At 41.1% G+C, this 19,106-nt stretch overlaps 1 protein-coding gene across 2 annotated transcripts; it reads left to right on the top strand.

Moving 5' to 3' along the window:
• The first annotated feature begins 5,217 nt into the window (after window positions 1–5,217).
• Window positions 5,218–17,571, top strand: Tdrd6 (tudor domain containing 6). Of its 2 annotated transcripts, XM_020182545.2 has the most exons (4): window positions 5,218–11,309; window positions 13,215–13,339; window positions 14,541–14,630; window positions 17,311–17,571. In XM_020182545.2, exons 1-4 carry the CDS (start codon window positions 5,267–5,269, stop codon window positions 17,422–17,424), a joined length of 6,372 nt encoding a protein of 2,123 aa, XP_020038134.2. In that variant the 5' UTR covers window positions 5,218–5,266; the 3' UTR covers window positions 17,425–17,571. The 2 variants fall into 2 exon arrangements, with proteins under 2 accessions (XP_020038134.2, XP_020038136.2); XM_020182547.2 differs by lacking the exon at window positions 17,311–17,571 and having other exon boundaries at window positions 14,541–16,154.
• The last annotated feature ends 1,535 nt before the right edge of the window (window positions 17,572–19,106 follow it).

The raw sequence follows: 19,106 nt of genomic DNA, 5'->3' as shown, positions 1-19,106 counted from the left end.
GGTGATACATACCTGTAATCCCAGCTACTCGACAGGTGGAGAGCATGAAGACCACCATGTGAGGCACGCCCAGGCAAGAAAAGTTAGACCCCATCTCAACTAGACACCAGGCATGGAGGTGTATACCTGTATTTCAAGCTATGCAGGCATACATGGGAGTATCATAATCTGAGATTGGCCCCAGGCAAAAACATGAAATTTTATCTGAAAATTAGTATAACAAAAAGGGCTGGGAGGATGGTTTAGGGAGTTGCCCTCCTGCCTACCAGATACAAGGCTCTGAGTTTAAACACCAGTACTACCAAAAACAAAAAAAATCCCAGCAGAAATAAATAAGCATATACCAAAATACATAAGGAAAAGCAAAGGCCTTGTATAGCCAAACAATTTGCAGGAAAAAGAACCAAGTTGTAGGGTTCATATTGCCTAATTTCAAAATTGACTTTTACACAGTTTGGACAATAATCAAAGACTGTGGTACTGGTATAAAGATAGACATATAGATTGATGAGACAGACGATTGAGTTGAAGAAAAGGCCCTTTCACATATAGTCAATTAGTTTATGGCAAAAGTACCAAGGTAATTTAATCCAAAATGTACAGTCTTTGCAACAAATGGCACTGCAACATTTAGATGTCCATATGTAAAGATAATATAATCCCCCATCCTTACCTCACTACATATAAAGTTAATTAAAAACTAATCATAGACTTAAACACAAGAGCTAAAATTATAAAACATCTAGAAAATTTCCAAAATACTTGGAAGTATTTTGGGTTAAGCAAACATTTCTCAGGATAAAAACTTTAGCACCTGGAAAAGGAAACATGAATTATTTGATTCCACCAAAATTGCACTCTTTCTTAAAAAGAAAGTGAAATGAAAATCCATCTGCTGAGAGCCAATAGTGACACTGGCAGAACACATCTAATAAATGACTTGTATCAAAAACACATGAGGGCTCTTACAACTCAAAAGAAGATGACCCCACGGAAAGTGGGCAAAAGACTTAAATGGATTTTGTTAATATCTTTAAGGAAACAAATTAAAACTACTGCAGAACATAAGAGTGGCTACAATTAAAGAGATTGACAACATGACGACATGCTGCCGAGAAGGCAGAAAAACTCACATGCTGTTGGCAGGAATACAAAACGATGCCGCCATTTTGGAAAATAATTCGACTAAGTGTCTTATAAAGCTAAGCATGCATTTACCACGTGATCCAGCAATCTCACTTCTAGTATTTACCCATGAAAACGTATGCCCACACAAAGATGTGTATGTGACTATTCATACAGCAGCTTCACTGACGATTACCAAAAATTGGGAATAACCTGAAAATCCATCACCTAGTGAATGTGTGGTGTTTTTACACAATGGAAACTGCTCAGCAGTAAAAATAAACCACTGATACAACAATACAGATGAACTCAAAGTGATTATGCTATGTGATCAAAGACACAAGAAGCTACAAACTGATTCCATTCTGGAAAAGGCAAAACTATAGGGACTATAGCTGACAGGACTGACCTCAGGAGGGAGAGAGGGTATTGACTGCAAAGAGGAGGGAGGAACTTTGTGACTAATAAAAATGTATTTTTAATCATGGTAGGGTGCACTTTCAACTATGTATAGTTCAACTGTATGCTGTGCTGGTATAAATTTACATCATACCCAAAGTCATACTGTATAAGAATCAGTATACAAATGTGTAATTATACATTTGTCAAAACATCAAATTGCACAAGAAGGGTGAGTTTGTATGTATATTATGATCAATAAACCTAATTTTTAAAAGAATCTAAATGAAGATTTAAAAAAATCTTTTAAGAGATTTAAAGAAAGATGTTTTTAAGTATGTTATTCAATATCACTAATAACGTAATTTATTACATGTCTCCTATTGCATTGGTCCTTTTCCCTTATTGGGTCATTTTTAGTCTTCATGATTAATTAAATTGCCTTTTTTTACAGATGACAAAACTAACTCAGAAAAGCTCATTGTCTGTTGCCCTGATATGAGAAACAGGGACCTTCCACATCTAAGCCCTTTTCTTTTTCTACTATGTAAAAGACACCTATTCAAATATTACCTGTTTACGTGTGTGTGTGTGCGCGCGTGTGTGTGTAGTTGTATGCAATTTCAGCACCTTTGTGTAGCTTTGGTAACCACCAGCACATTCAAGACACCAAATGGTTTCCTCATGCTACTCCTCTACCCTAATACCTCATCAGCATTAATCTTTTCTTTCTCTATAATTTTGTTAATCTAAGAATATTCCATGATCACACAGTATGTAATCATTTGAGAGTTTTTTCACTCAGCATCATTCCATGAATAACCTTCCAAGTTATTGCACATATCAGTAGTTCTTTTCTTTCCCTTTCTATTGTTTAGTGGTAGGTCATGGCACAGAGGTACCATGTTTTTTTTTACCATTTATCCATTGAAGGATATTTGAGTTGTTTCTGTTTTGAACTACTAGTAATATAGCTGCTATAAACATTAGTGTGCATGTTGTTGCATGGAAGTAAGTTTTCATTTATCTGGATAAATGCCTAAGTGTAATTTAATGCTCAGTCATACAACAAGGACACATTTAGTTTTTTAAATGCAGTTAACCATTTTACATTCACACCAGCAATGTGGGTGATCAGTTTCTCCATATTCTTGTCATTGTTGGTGTTACCACTTTTTCGTTTAGTCGGGAGCATTGGTAATATGTTAGCCATTATCGTTGGTAGTGACATATCATCATGGTTTTGTTTTTCCCTAATGGGCAATTGTGGTGATAACCTTCTCATGTTCTTCTTTGCCATTTTGTATATCTTCTTTAGTGAAATACATTTTGCCCATTTTCACCATGGTCTTTTTTACTGTTGAGTTTTGAAAGTTCTTTGTATATTTTGTAGATATGAATCCTAGGTCAACATAAAGTTTTCACATATTTTTCCCTATCCTGTAGCTTGTACTTTTCATTCTCAAAATGGTATTTCTTACTTGAATTATTTTTAAAATATTTATCAAGCAGTAATTTCCTAAGCATTACAACCATGGCTTAATGGTAGTGTAGAAACTGGATTGTACAGTCTACTGTGTTTTTGTTAGTGTTCTCTATACAGAGAGGTCTAAGATAGCATGGAAAAATATGATTTCTCTCTGTTGGTCAACTTCCTTTCATCCTTTTCTCATAAATACTAACTCAGGAAAAAGTAAAGCTGCCAACTCCAGATACAGAAAAGGTGGGACACTGGAAATGCCAGGGGGAGGGAGAAGTGAGGGCTCTGATTAGCCTGTGATGGCCACATGACACACCCTGACATCTTTAGGATTGAGGCCCTTCGAAGGAGGTTGGAGGGCAAGTTAAATCAAAAGGAAAAGGGCTGAGGATTTAACTCGTTAGTAGAGCACTTTATGCAAGGTCCCAGAAAAACATGAAAGTCCCTTGCAGTATCTACAACCCTATAGTCTGTAAGAGTTTGATTAGACTGCTTGTACCTGAAATATCGAAATCTCCATTTGTCCATGTGATGATAAAACAATTTCATGTGGCAGTGAGACCATTTTATAATGAACTCCCTACTTCCACTACAAAATGTATGGTGCTAGCTTACTCTTTTCTTAAACACTTATTGGGTGTACTGTAGTAGGTACCGAAAATACAAAATAAATGAAAAGTGTGAGCATTCCAAGACGCTCATACATCTCACAGAATGAAGAAATCGCAATCGCAAAATACAGTAGATAATGTAGCACTACATAAAAGGGGGAATCAGCTCTGCCTGAGTGAATGGCAGGGTCAGCAGGGAGAGAGATTTGGAGTTAGGTTTTGCTAGATATGTTTAAATGTTTGCTTTCGCTCCATAATGACTGTGAAAGGGACAATTGAGAAAACAGAATTGCATTTTCAAGGATGAGTTCGTCATGGAAAACTCGAGGCTTTTAGAGAGGTCAAATCCATTTATTCGTTAGCAAATATGTATTGCTTCCACTCCATGCTAGGTTCCAGTAATCCAGCAAATGGTCCTTGCCAAAAGGGGCCTGTGGGCTGATGGAAAGACAGAGTGATAAATTGCAGCATAATGTGACAAGTGCCATGAAAAAGCAGTAGCAGAGGGTGATCTGGAAGCAGTTGCTACTCTCTGGACAGGTTGAAGGAGATTTAATTATGGTGTTTGCATTCAATGATTTCAAAACGACTGAAATGAAAAGTACAGGGAAACTACGAGACGCTCCCAGAGATGTGTCTAGCTTTGCAAATGTCCAAAAATCTATGTAGACGTATCCTGGGAGCGTCTCGTAGTTTGTCATGCCTCCCTCTGGTAAGACGGGGGACGAGGGGAAACAAATAATCTGCTATGACACAGCTAGAGTTTGAAGTAACACTTCAGTCCTCTTGACCTTCTTTTCGGAGTCCAGTTCTGTGCTCGCTCTGAACACTTAATGACTTCGAAGTTGGATGCCAGCTGAAGACGACAAAGCAGCAAAGGAAGCCACAGCAGCGAAGTGTGAGGAAGGAAACTCTGGCCGGCATCTCATACTTTAAGCTCCCGACAACTCTGATCAATTCAGATGACGAAAAGGTTCACAGACCGGAGGATAAGCGACCGGCTCGACGTCACCTGGACTCCGAGCCCGCAAAAGCGCGCAGGTGCCCCGCGGGCGCAGGCGCACTGCCCTCCCTCGGCAGGCAGCGTGGGGCGGCCGGGGAGCTCCGGGCTCAACGCCTGGGAACGTGCCGTTGGCGCCTCCATTTCTCGTTCCCGTCACTCGTCGCGAACGCCAATGGCTAGCACTGTGCTTGGCACGCAGCGCTCCATCAGTAGTTGTTGGGGGAGCCAAAGTGGATTCTGGTCCGGACTTTTGCCAGGCCTTCCCACCGCGTCCTGCAGGGTTGAAGGCACACGGGGGAGCAGCAGGTCGTGTCCCGATCCTCCCGCCTCTTGGCTTCCTGAACGGCCCTGGAAGCGCCTTCTGCCCTTTCGCCCACCCCCAGGCGGGGTGTCCGCCGAGACCACTCCCCGCGGCCGGAAGCCAGGCGGCCGCGCGCTGCAAAAGCCTGCGTGGCCCGGTGGGCGGTTGGTCGGACGGCCGGGTCTTACCAGTCGGCGCGAGTGCCAGCGGCGGTGCATGCCGCACGTCGCCGAGGGGGCGCCTGGCCGGGCGTCCTCGTCCTTCCCACGGCCCTCGGTCCTTTCTGAGCCTGCTGTGGTGGGACTGCCCTCGCAGCGGCGCAGAGGAGCGCTCGGCGCGCCTCGGAGATGAGCTCGGCGCCGGGGCTGCCGACACCGGGGACCTCGCTGTCCCTACGAGTGTCCTTCGTGGACGTGCATCCCGAGGTGATCCTTGTGCAGCTATGGGGACTGGTGGGCCAGCGGCGGGAGGAGTACGTGCGTCTGAGCCGGGAGATCCAGGAAGCGGCGGCCACGCGCGGCCCGTGGGCGCTGGGCGGCGCGTCGGCCTCGCCGGGCGAGCTGTGCCTGGTGCAGGTGGGGCTCATGTGGCACCGCTGCCGCGTGGTCAGCCGGCAGGCGCAGGAGAGCCGCGTCTTCCTGCTGGACGAGGGCCGCACCATCACGGCCGGCGCGGGGTCTCTGGCGCCCGGGCGCAGCGAGTTCTTCCACCTGCCCTCCGAGGTGCTGGGCTGCGTGCTGGCCGGCCTAGTGCCGGCGGGCGGCGGCGGCGCGGGCGGGGGTGAGCCGCAGCACTGGCCGCCCAGCGCCGTGGACTTCCTCAGCAACCTGCAGGGCCAGGAGGTGCACGGCCGGGTCCTGGAGGTCCTGCTCCCCCAACGCCTGGTCCTGCTGGAGGTGCCGGCCGTGTTCCAGCAGATGCAGGAGCTCGGCCTGGCCCGGCAGGTGCCGGATGGGCTCTTCCGCTCCCTACTCAAGCGCTACCTCATGTCTGCTGGCAGGAGCCCTGGCACCCCGGTTTTCCCGCGAGTCCCGCCCAAGCAAGAGCAGCCTGGCCTGGATTACTTCTATCCTCAGCTGCAGTTGGGCGTGACGGAGCCCGTAGTGGTAACCCAAGTGTGCCATCCCCACCGTATTCACTGCCAACTCCGGAGCCTCTCGCAGGAGATCCACCGCCTCTCTGAGAGCATGGCCCAGGTATACCGGGTTTTCACGGGGACAGGGGATGAGAACTCTACCGGTACCACGTGCGAGGAGAGGGAGGAGAGCCCGGACAAGCCAGGCTCTCCGTGTGCCTCCTATGGATTGGATGGACTTTGGTACAGGGCTCTTTTGCTTGAGACTTTTCGGCCCCAGCGCTGTGGCCAGGTGCTTCACGTCGACTATGGAAGGAAGGAGTTAGTGAGTTGTAGTAGCCTTCGGTACCTGCTGCCTGAATATTTCCGGATGCCTGTGGTGACCTACCCTTGTGCTTTGTATGGACTCTGGGACTGTGGGAGAGGCTGGTCTCGGTCGCAGGTTGGTGACCTAAAGGCACTGATTCTAGGCCAGGCAGTAAATGCCAAGATTGAATTTTACTGTTCTTTTGAACATGTGTATTATGTCACCCTGTATGGAGAAGACGGAATTAATCTTAACAGTGCCTTTGGAGTACAGTCATGTTGCTTGGCTGACCGATTCCTTCAGAGCCAAGGAATAGAGGAGGAAGAAGAAGCAGAAACAGCATTTCAGTTTCAGTACCCTGCTGAAGAAGTGGATGAAGAGGTTTTCCTCCCAGCTTTAAGATCGATCAGGTTAAAGATGAATGCCTTTTATGATGCCCAGGTAGAGTTTGTTAAAAGCCCTTCTGAGTTTTGGATTAGGTTGAAGAAATACAATGGCACCTTCAGCAAGCTTATGAGGCGAATGTGCAGTTTTTATTCTTCAGCCAGTAAGTTGGATGGTGTGGTTTTGAAACCTGAGCCTGATGACCTCTGCTGTGTCAAATGGAAAGAAAACGGCTATTACCGGGCCATCGTCACCAGATTAGACAGCAGGAGTGTGGATGTGTTCCTAGTTGACAGGGGCAGTTCAGAACGCGTGGACTGGCACGATGTAAGGGTGTTACTGCCTCAGTTTAGGCAGCTGCCGACATTGGCTTTGACCTGCACCCTGGCTGATATTTGGCCTTTGGGGAAAACTTGGAGCCAGGAGGCAATTTCCTTTTTTAAGAAGACCGTACTCCACAAAGAACTAGTCATCCACGTCCTCGATAAGCAGGATCATCAGTATGTTATAGAGATTCTTGATGAATCAAGAGCAGGGGAAGAAAATATTAGTAAGGTCATTGCTCAAGCTGGCTATGCCAACTATCAGGAATTTGAAACCAAAGAAAATGTCCCAGTGAATGCCTGCTCCCCAGGGCATGTGCCAAGCCATTTCATTGCTGAGAATAACAAAATACCTTCCGCTAAGAAGGTAGAAGGGGAACAGAGAGCTCTGAGAGATAGTAAAACCACATCTGTTTCAGAAGCGTTGACTGCCGCGACAGTTGTTAAAAATGTTTCCGCTGGACAAGTTATGCAGGAAAAAGAGAAAATTTCATCTGTGTATTCTCCTGGTACACAGAATTTCTCAAAAGTTGACCCAGACTCTTCTTGTAAAGGAGAGCTAAAAGTTGGAAGTACAGTAGAAGTCAAAGTGTCTTATGTTGAAAACCCCGGCTATTTCTGGTGTCAGTTAACCAGAAACACACAAGCACTTAGAACACTAATGTGTGATATTGAGGAGTACTGCAAAAATATACCAGCTCCTTTCCAGGGGAACACTCCTGCTTGTTTGGCAAAGCGAAAAGCAAATGGAAAATGGTCCAGAGCTCTGATTAGTGGTGCACAATCTTCAGAGCACGTCACAGTAATGTTTGTAGACTACGGAGACAAAGACATGGTGTCCGTGAAGAATATATATTCAATTAGTGATGAGTTTCTCAAGGTTAGGGCTCAGGCTTTTAGGTGCAGTCTTTATAATTTAATTCAACCAACTGGTGATAATCCCTTTGTTTGGGATGAAAAGGCAATACAAGCTTTTAGCGGATTTGTAGATAACGCATGGCAAAACAATCTAGAATTAAAATGCACAATATTTGCTCTGGCATCTGCACGTGATGAAGAACTATTCAATGTTGTAGATTTGCTGACACCCTTTCAGAGCGCATGCCATTTCTTGGTAGAAAGGAGACTTGCAAGACCCGTGAAACTTCAGAAGCCTCTGGAGTCTTCTGTCCAGCTGCATTCCTACTACTATTCTACACATGACATGAAAATTGGAAGTGAAGAATCGGTGTACGTAACACACGTTGAGGACCCTTGGACATTTTACTGCCAGCTGGCAAGAAATGCAAATATTTTAGAACAGCTATCAGGTAGCATTACACAATTAAGTCAAGTTTTGCTGAATTTACAAACATCTCCCTTGATCCCTAGCACCTTGTGCCTTGCCAGGTATACCGATGGAAACTGGTACAGGGGGATAATAATTGAAAAAGAGCCTAACAAAGTCTTCTTTGTTGATTTTGGGAACATTTATGTAACAAGTGACAATCTCCTTTCAATACCTCGGGATGCATATGATGTTTTACTTTTGCCCATGCAAGCCATAAAATGCTCACTCTCTGATATTCCTAATCATATTCCAGAAGAAGTCACAACATGGTTTCAGGAGACTATTTTAGATAAGTCATTGAGAGCCTTGGTTGTAGCAAAAGATCCAGATGGAAGACTGATTATAGAACTGTATGATGACAGTATTCAAATTAATGCTAGTATTAATGAGAAGTTAGGGCTGCTTGGTTACAAAAGCAGAATAAGGAAAAAAAAGAAAGAAAATGAAGCACACCTGCCTACCACTGAAACTCTTGAAGAAAAAAAGGAAAATGTGAAGTTGTCACCTACAAAGTATTTAAGTAAATCAGGAGAGAACCAATTGCCCAGTGTAGAGATTTTGGGAGACCCTAAGGTCAGCTCAGCATGTAAGGAGCTCAAATATTTACAAAGCTCAACAAAGACAAACTTGTTCCCTCAATACCAAAATTCTCTGGGAAACAAAAATGACCAAGTGTTTCCATTGATAAGTGAAAAGAAAGATATATTTGCTGAGCCACCACTGAAAGCCACAAAACTGGAAGCCAGTCTTCCCGAGAGAAGAATAGGGGATTCGTGTAAAGAAGATTTGCCTCTAAAATTTTGTGAGTTCCCACAGAAGACAATACTGCCCGGGTTTAAAACAACTGTCTATGTTTCACATATTAATGATCTTTCAGACTTTTACATTCAGTTAACAGAAGATGAGGCTCAAATTAACCGTCTTTCAGAGAGATTAAATGATGTTAAAACAAAGCCCAAATACTATACAGGTCCACCTTTGCAAAGTGGAAATGTGATATGTGCCATTTTCCCAGAAGACAATTTGTGGTACCGTGCAGTGGTCAAGGAACGACAATCCAATGACCTTCTCTCTGTACAGTTTATAGATTATGGCAACGTATCTGTGGTTCACGCTAACAAAACAGGCAAGCTCGACCTAGTTAATGCACTGTTACCAGGACTGTGCATTCATTGCTCCTTAAGGGGGCTTTGGGTCCCTGACATTATACACTGTAAGCAAATGATGCGTTACTTCTCTCAAAGGACCGATGAGGCTCAAGTAAGGTGTGAATTTGTTAAATTTCAAGACAGATGGGAAGTCATTCTTGCGGATGAACACGGCATCATAGCAGAAGATATAATTAGTAGATATGCTGTCAGTGAAAAATCTCAAATAGGACTTCCTCCCCAAATAATTAAAGGGGATTGCTCAAAGTCTGTGGACAAACTGGACATTGACACTTCAGTATTTCTTAACTGGTACAGTCCAAAAATGAAGATAGTAAGAGCTTATGCCACTGTGATAGATGGACCTGAGTATTTTTGGTGCCAGTTCGCAAATACTGAGAAACTCCAGTATTTAGAAATAGAAGTTCAAATGGCTGGAAAGCACGTAACAGATTGGAGAAAATATATCCCATGTCCTCACATTGGAGATCCTTGTATAGTGAAATACAGAGAAGATGGGCATTATTATAGAGCTCTTATCACGAATGTTTGTGAAGACGATCTTATATCTGTCAGGCTTGTGGACTTTGGAAATGTTGAAGACTGTGTGGACCCAAAAGCACTCTGGATTATTCCTTCTGAACTTCTGTCCATTCCCATGCAAGCCTTTCCTTGTTGCCTTTCAGGATTTAACGTTTCAGAAGGTATATGCCCTCAAGAGGGAAATGATTATTTTTATGAAATAGCAACAGAAGATGTGTTAGAAATAACAATATTAGAAATCAAAAGGGATGTTTGTGACATCCCTTTAGCAATTGTTGACTTGAAAAGCAAAGGTGAAAGTATTAATGAGAAAATGAAGAAATATTCTAAGATTGGCATCGCTAAGAGTGACCTGTCCTATGAAAAAAATGGCCCAGAGATAAAGGGAGCCCTTCTGACCCTCAGCCCTGATGTTGGACTTAAGAAATCAAGTAATAAAGCTGTTCAAGAGAAGACTTTATATGTGGAACCACAGACAGATGAGCTCTCTGAAAGAATTGAAAAAGATTTAAACATTATGGAAACCAAACCAAGTAAATTCTATGACCTTGGAACTGATAACATTTTTGAAGCTTTTGAAAACTTGTGCAAAGATAAAATGGGTTTTGAGATGCTAGAAGATAACATAGAGTGCCATTTGGTTGATCCAGGAAAGTTTGATGATAAATTCCTTATTACAGAATTTAACACATTGCCACATGTTAGTGAAACAAAGGAGATATTAGAGCTGAATTCACTTGAGGTTCCACTGTCCCCTGATGATGAATCCAAAGAATTCTTAGAACTAGAATCCATCGAGTTACAGCATTCTCTAGTTGGGGATGAAGAAAAAGAGGAGCTAGGCTTGGGGCCACCAATTGTGCCCCTGTCCCAAGACTGTGACACAGAAGCCACCCTGGAACCATTTCCAGTGCATCTTTCCCTCAGCTGTGAAGCTGAGAACCAACCAGAACTAGAACTACCCATAGCTCAGTTGCCTCTAGATGATGCTATAAACCCTCTACCCATTAGAGTTGGTCAGAAAACCCAAGAATCCCAGTGTGTTGAAGACGTGACAGAGTCAAGCTGTGTAGGGTCTTTTGATGAGCAGCACACCATGTCACTGCACCTACATGGGAAGAGCTGTGAGCCCCAAATGCACTTGGAAATGAATATATTTGAAGAAGAATTTCCAGAATATAAAAACATGGATGCCCTTGCTTCATTGACATCTTTGTTCTCGGAAGAAGAATCCAGAGATGAAAAGAAACACACTCGTGCCTTGCCAGATCATGTCTCAGGTATGTGAATTTGTTTCCTTTCACTTTTAAGTTTCATTTGGTCTCTTTTTATTTTTATTTTTATTTTATTTTCTGGTGATACTGGGGTTTGAATTTAGGCTTTGCACTTGCAAAGCAGGCACTCTACCACTTGAGCCATGCCTCCAGTCCGTTTTGCTCTGGTTGTTTTGGAGATGGTGGTCGCACAAACCATTTGCTCTGTCAGGCCTTGAACCACTATCCTCCATATCTCAGCTTCTCGAGTAGCTAGTATTACAGGTGTGAGCCGCAGGCACCCAGCTCACTTGATGTCTTACAAAAGCTCTTACGTGTTTTAAAGAGAAAGGGGTGATTATTACATGAGTTGCTTGTGGTAACTTTTTTGGAAAGAAGATTAAATGCAGAGACATGAATCAGATTTGGACTTTATGAAGGTCCCTAGAAACACAGGAAGCATTAGTTGTGAAATCAGCATAAAATAATGTATGCTGGATGAAATGCTGAAATTAACTTCGTGTTTAAAAATAAAATATTTGTAATCTATGTCACCAAAAGGTAATCTCATTTAAAATCATCTTTGAAATCAAGACAGTAAACATGTTGGTAAATTAAAAAAAATAATATGGCAATCATAATTAAGTATAATTTAAGCATGAATTTACAGTAGGAATCATTTTAGCTGGGTTTTTCAGACTTAACCGCATCATGCATTGATTTTGCAATTCATTTAGAAACTCTTAGACCAAAAAAGTAGAGCCTATGTGAATCAAAAAAGCTAACAGTCACGAAGAAAGCTTAGAGAACATTTATCAACTTTCAATATTGTTTGCTATTTCCTTTGCCATATAAAGAGATTTAAAGGTTACGTTAGATGGCTGATGTTTAGCTTTTTATGGTCAGTATTATACTTTTTAAATGTCAATTTTTATATTAAATTTGAGCCATTGTGCAAAATAGAGAAGGCAATAGAATAATGAGAGTGAAAGTCATCATACTCTCATCACCAAGAAGTGACCACTGCTAGTATACTTTCTTCCTGGTGTCCTTTACCCACTTAGTGTCTGTCTGTCTGTCTGCACACAGTTTTAAAAACGAAATGCAGATCATTCTGTCATGCAGAACTGAATCCCATATTTTGAACCTTTAAAATGTTTTCAGAGTGTTTAACTGCATAGCCTGCCATCCTAGGGCACATGCTAATTAATGTAATACTACTCTTGTTTAGCTATTTATTCTCCATTGTAAAAATAACAAGCACTAACTTTGATACGAAGTCTGCTTCATTGCAGCATGCTGCTTTGTTGTAGGAGTGGCTGTTGTAACCATAGGTGATACACTGGTAGTAAAAGGACCAGCTTTAATTAGTAATTTTCTTTCTTTTTTTTTTTTTTGTGGTATTGGGGTTTAAACTTGGGGCCTTGCACTGGCTAGGCAGAAACTGTACCACTTGAACCCTTATTTTGCTTTAGTTACTTCTTGGGTGGAGTCCCTAGGTTTTGCCTGGGCTGGCCTGGGACCGAGATCTTCCTACCTACACCCCTCAATAGCTGGAATTTCAGGTGTACACCACAACCTTGTCCAGCTTGTTTTGTTGACATGGCGTTTTGTGAACTTTTTGCCTAGTCTGACCTCCAACTGTGACTCTGTGACTCTTCTGACCTCTGCCTCCTGAGTTGTTGGAAGTGTAGGTGTGTGCCTTTTTTTTTTTTTTTTTCCTGGAGAGTGGTAGGGATTATATGTGGATAGGGCACTGGAAGTATTTAAAATAAAATTAAGAAGAATAGATACAAAGAACATATTATATCAATGTATTAATTACATAATGTTGGTTATATAGGAATAATAAATATGTAGGAAAATGCTTGTATATCTAACATTACAAAATTAAGAGTTATGCATTGAGTCTTTCTCTATTCAATTTGGCAGTTCAGCCACAAAACACCTATACTCTGGAAGGGTTTACAGTTGGATCCAAATGTGTTGTATGGTCAAGTCTAAGAAACACATGGTCTAAATGTGAGATTTTGGAAATAGCTGAAGAAGGAACAAGGGTAAGGGAAACTTAACAGACTTTTCTCAATGTATACTTGCAGATTATTAAGGAATTTTACTAAACTTTATCATACTAGAGAATACAACTGACTGCTGTGTGTCTGCTTATCTCCCTGGTAATTTGATGAGTCCCTCATTTCATGGGCACATTATTTCAATAACCTTTTATTATTTCCTACTTCTAATCTTCCTTCAACTGATCGCCCACACTGCTAATATGAAGTTTAAGAAATACAAATCTACATCATTTTTGTGTAAAATTTTGTAGGGACTCCCACTTAATTGTGTAATCTGAAAACCACCTCTACCAGAATCACGTGGCCTTTTTTTTTTTAATTGTACGTTCCTTGGTCTTGGCCTGGCCTGCCATTCAGAATTTCTGAAGGCAGAATTTCACACTAATGCATTCTTTACTTGCAGTGTTGGGGATAAAACCCAGGGTCTTATACATGCTAGGCAAGCGCTCTACCACTGAGCTATCTCCCCAGCCCTCAAAATGCACACTCTTAATATCATTAAAATTAGAGAACCACTGATCTAAAATGTAAAACACAGGGTCATTAACATGACACAGGAGATCATCTAGGTCTGAGTGTCCATCCACCTCTCCAGCCATAGGCCTTACTTTTTTGTATTTTGTGTAGTGTATTAGGTGGACATTAAACTACTTGACTTCTCATATAAATGTGTGCTTGCCTCTTTGATGTATTTAATAGTGCAGTTGCATTTTTGCCTGTTTTTCATCCCAGTCACCAAATGGTTAATTCCCACCTATCTTTAAAGATTTTCTTTAGTCATTGCCTGTTTACTTTCTAAATTTCCCCATGTTTTCACATACCTCACCTCAAAAAAAAAAAAAGCTTTATACTTGTATCATGTTCCTGTATTTAAGCATATAGAAACAGACTTCCTACTACAGAAGTTTGTCTGTCCTACATTATATTGTACTTGTGTGCTTGAAGGTAGGTGTTCTAGATTCTGAACACCTGAGGTCTAAATTTTACTTGTTATTGATCTCCAGGCATACATACTCAACATGTGTTTTTTGAACTGAAGTTTGAAACATAAGACTGAAAGTATAATACAGTCATTTTCATTATCTGATAAGGTGTTTTATTTTAAGGATTGGTATGGAATATAAATCAGTTAAAGATTTGGGAACCTACCAAGTTTTACTAAATTTTTTGTTTTCTCTTGTAGGTTTTTAACCTTTCAAGTGGTATGGAAGAGATAGTGAGCCCTGAGAATGTCTGGAATGGCATTCCCAAATTGGATAAAAGTCCATCTGAGGTATGGAATGGTGAAACTTTAATTAATAAGGGCAATGTTCTTTGTTTTGAAAGGTGTTGGAACAGACTTTCCAAAGCCCTTGTGCAGTTAAAAACACTAACAATGAGGCCAAGAATGTAATCCCAGGTACTAGGGAGGCAGAGATCAGAAATATTTTGGTTTTAGGCCAGCTAGGGCAAGAAGAACCCATCTCAATCAACAAGCCAGGAAGTGGTGGCACAGGTCTGTGATCCCAGCTATGCAGTACGCCATAGGTAGGAGGATTACAGTCTGTGCTTTTCACCCTGGACAAAAACACAAGGCCTTACCTGAAAAATAGCTTAAGCAAAAAAGAACCAGGGATGTGTCTCAGGTGGTAGAGTACCGCCTAGCCAGCGCCAGGCCCCGAGGGGGTGGGGGGAAGATAAACAACACAAATAAACAACAGCAAAAACAGAAACAAGCTCACTGTTTCTGGACTTCACGCTGTGTATCACTTTGGATAGATCCATCCAAAGACAGAGCAGGTTAATCAGTTCAGTTTCCTTTCATAATTTCTTCTGCTCCTGTTGGGTTTCATCTCCATATTTTAAACACAATTGATTACACGTGGTTTTATGTTCTACAAAGAGTATAGACTGTATAGTGTGAGTGTTTTCTCTTGCCACGTTGATGTGTCTGGCATGTTTTTTTAGGCTGTTTGAGATTCACTGAACTTTAACTTCTTGCTTCGCAGTGGTTGTAGGATAGTTCAGTCATCTGAGGATTTACATCTGTTAGTTGCCTTTTCCCAAGAGATATGGTCTTCTTTCCCTAGTTGTTTGTATGTTGAGTAATTTTGGAGTATATCCTGACCATTTTGAATATTGTGTTGTAAGACTTGGTTCCTGTTACAGTCTAGAGAATGTTGAGGTTTGTGGCTTAGCAGGTGATTAGCCCCGTTTGGTTCCTGTCACCAGCTCAGTCCATCTATCTAGTTGATGGTTCCCATGTCAGATTGGTTTCCAAAGCCTCTGCCTTGATGCTTAAGTCTGCCCAGTACATAGGCCAGCCAGGGGTTAGTCGGGGCTTCTTGTAGTCATCAGGTATCAAAGATGTTGCTGGGCTTAGCTGGTTCTCTTCTGTTGACATAGCTCGGGGATTTGTATTAGTTGATACACAGTTTTAGGGGTTAAACTTTTCTAACTGCTTTCCTTTCCGAGATTCTGCCACAATTTCTGGCTCCACGGGTTCTTTTTTATCAAGACCCTCCTCTTCCCTCCATTCTTTTTCTGGTTTCTTGAGAAAGTACATGTTTCTCTCAAGGTTTCTCTCTGGGTATCTGTGTGGTTCCGTTTGAGCCTTTTGAGTAAAGCAGGCAAAAGAAGAGAGAAAATAATTCCCTCTTCCTCCTCTTCAGATAACGAAGGCCCTCCTCTTAGTGTCACTGACCAGAGAGACAGATCTCTCATGTTGTAGGGCCCTGCATGGCTGTTGTCACCAGGGAGTACTTAAGGTACCCTCAGGGAAGGGCCAGGAGAAAATTGAGAAGAAACAGAATGAAACAGTAATGAGATTTCGTACCCAATCCCTATTGTAATTTCTTTTTTTTTTTTTTTTTTATTTTTAGCACTCAGGATGCCTTTTTTCTTAATCTCTGGCTAGAAATGGGGGCTTCCACTCAGAGTTTTGCTGTTCACTCCAGCTGGAAAGTTTTGATTTGGCTCATCAAAACCAGCAAATGAAAAAGTTGAAAAAAAGAAAGGAAGAAAAGAAAAAGTTTATTAGTCAAACTTAATATAAAACTTTCAGGCTTAGCTGTTAATCTTCCTGTTCCTATTTACTTTTGAGAGTTTTTAAGCAGTTGCTTTTCATATTCTATCCAGAGCTTTTACTTGTTTGCAGTGGAAGACACACGCTATAGTAAGCTTACTCATCCTGGCTGCAGCCAAAAGGCCATAAACAGTATTTGATGACTGCACACTACTTCTCACATGACCTTAATGAGCCATGTGTTATTTATTTATTTATTTAAATTTTATTTTATTCATATGTGCATACAATGTTTGGCTCATTTCTCCCCTCCTCTCCCCCACCTACCCCTCACTACCCGGCAGAGCCATGATGTTTTAAACTCTTTCTCTTATTGTTGAATACTTAGATCACTTGACAGTTTTCACTATTAAAAAATCATTATGGTCTGGGGTATATATCTGATTTTGCATGTAGAGTTTTTTTATCTGAACTATTTCATTTTATCATAAGAAAGTGTCATGTTAGTTTCTGTATCACACAAAGCATGATGCTTAGTTATTCAAAGGAGTACAGAATATGTACATTCTTCCTCATTACACCTTTAATAAGTCATCTGTGGCCCACCATGGACCGTGTTTGAGTAGGACCTCCTTGGACAATGGTGTCCTTATTTCCTTCACCTTATACCTAAGTTGTCTGGGATTTAGAGCTAAAAATTGCAAAAAAAGATCCTTTACTCCCCGTGTGGAATGCTCCAGTGGAGCTGTTCCAGAGGAAGAAGCATTTGAAGGATAGAAAATACACTTGGGGTGAGTCTCCACTGTAAACCGGATTGTCCTAATTTTGATAGGAATCCTTTCTGCTGTTTACCTTTTCCCTGCCTTACCTATGGACCTGTTTCTGACTAAAGTACTATTTATAGTTTTTTTAAAAAAATTGGTTGTAATTGAAAGATTCCTTTTGTTAGGCTGTGTTCCAAACAATGGAAAAAGATCTTTCCTTCATGCTACCAGATGATACTGCAATTAAAGGTAAGCTGTGCTTTGAAAACAAAAATACTTCTATCATCCAGAACTGCTAAGCCATAAAGATACCATTATCCTGAATCTCAAAAACAAAATGGTTTATTAATTTCCTTGGGCATCAGTGCTACAAAAACACGTTTGAACATGTTTATGGAGATAAATAACCCAGAGGAAGATTACCTGAAGTGTCACAGGAAATTTGTTGATTGAGTGACTCTCGAAAGCTAAATGATGAATCTGCTGAAGTTCATATTTTAAGGACCTTTAAAGGATATTCTCAGTACTAATTAGCTTATGTTTGCATATGATCTCTGTATGTTAATATTTTGGAGTTTCCAGTTTTTAGTTTATCTGCCTGATAAAATTCCATTTGTTGGGTATTCTCAGTCATTGCATGTTACCGTTCATAAATAACACATTTAGAATGGTAGCTTTAGTAGTATATAGAAAAGTACACACTAAAACAACAACTGTCAGTTGTCAGGCCTATCAAAATAGAAAATAGGGCAATTTCATAAGCTTTTAAAGAAACTTTATTTGATAATAGGCACAGTATGCAACCCAAAGTGGTAAAAAAAAAAGAAAATGTATACCTATAGGAGTAGTTCTCTGCAGTAATAAAATTGTCATCTGCCCCTCTCCCCTGTTTTAGAGGATGTTAGCTTTGTCATGATAGAACCCAGGTAAATAATTTTCTTCTTTTCATGTTTCTTTCTCAGCTTAAGGTTTTTCTCTTCTTGTTTCAGAAAAGGGGTCTGGAGGTGATACAGATTTAACTGTGGACCCGTAGATGTTGCAATTACTCAGAAGCCATTCTTAAACAAGTGGCATCTTACCCAGACTAAGTATTTGAGGAAAATTGAAAGCACGTAACCACTGGATGTTGTCATTTTTTAAAACGGACACATGTTGAAAACAAAATAGGTCTCAGGTTAGCCGTGTAGGGTTGCTGTGTATATGGATCTGAGATCTTCCTTTGCTATTAGAGCCTTATGCTTCCAATCACCTGGAAGGACTTATTTTGCTAAACAGTTTTCTAGCACCTATTGGTATCTTTTCAATATATTGTTTACATTTAAATAGAAAAAGTACAAGTTTATAACAAGTACGTTATATGATGCTACTTTGGAGGATGGCTTTGTTAGCAGTTTTCATTTTGAAGTTTTACCTTTTCTGTCGAGTTAAACACTTAACTGTTACTCTGTTTGAATTTGGAACTATACTAATACAACACAAGATTTTGAATAAAGTTTATCCTTAAAGGTGTGGTAGCCTCATTTAATTTTATCCATAATTCCATCCCTCTTCCTCTGTAATTGTGGAGTAGGGAAAGGTTAGTAATAATGAACTAAGTACATTTTTCATGATTCTCAGATGTGTAAGTGTTCACATATTTTAAGACACTTTTTCAATTCTCCATTTAACTGTTACTGTACTTACGTTACTACATATAGGACTTTAAATATTCGTTAAATATTCACTGGGAAAATGAAGAAGTTAAATGTAATTCTGAACTTCTGAGTAAGTAGCTAATGTGTTACGTGCTGGAATCACTGGTCCATCCTATACATCTGCAGCACCAATGGGACCTTTGCAAACACACGACCACCTTCCCTAGTCTTGCTGCCTCTGCCTCGACTCCAACATTCCTAACCTTTGTCCAACCCCATTTTGAAATTTTGTACAGTATCACCAAAGCCAAAACAATGGCTTTATAATCTATTTGATCTAAATTTTT

The sequence above is a fragment of the Castor canadensis genome, chromosome 8 (genome assembly GCF_047511655.1).
Source record: "Castor canadensis chromosome 8, mCasCan1.hap1v2, whole genome shotgun sequence".
NCBI classification, from domain to species: domain Eukaryota; kingdom Metazoa; phylum Chordata; class Mammalia; order Rodentia; family Castoridae; genus Castor; species Castor canadensis.
This window is presented reverse-complemented; position numbering and strand designations above follow the sequence as displayed.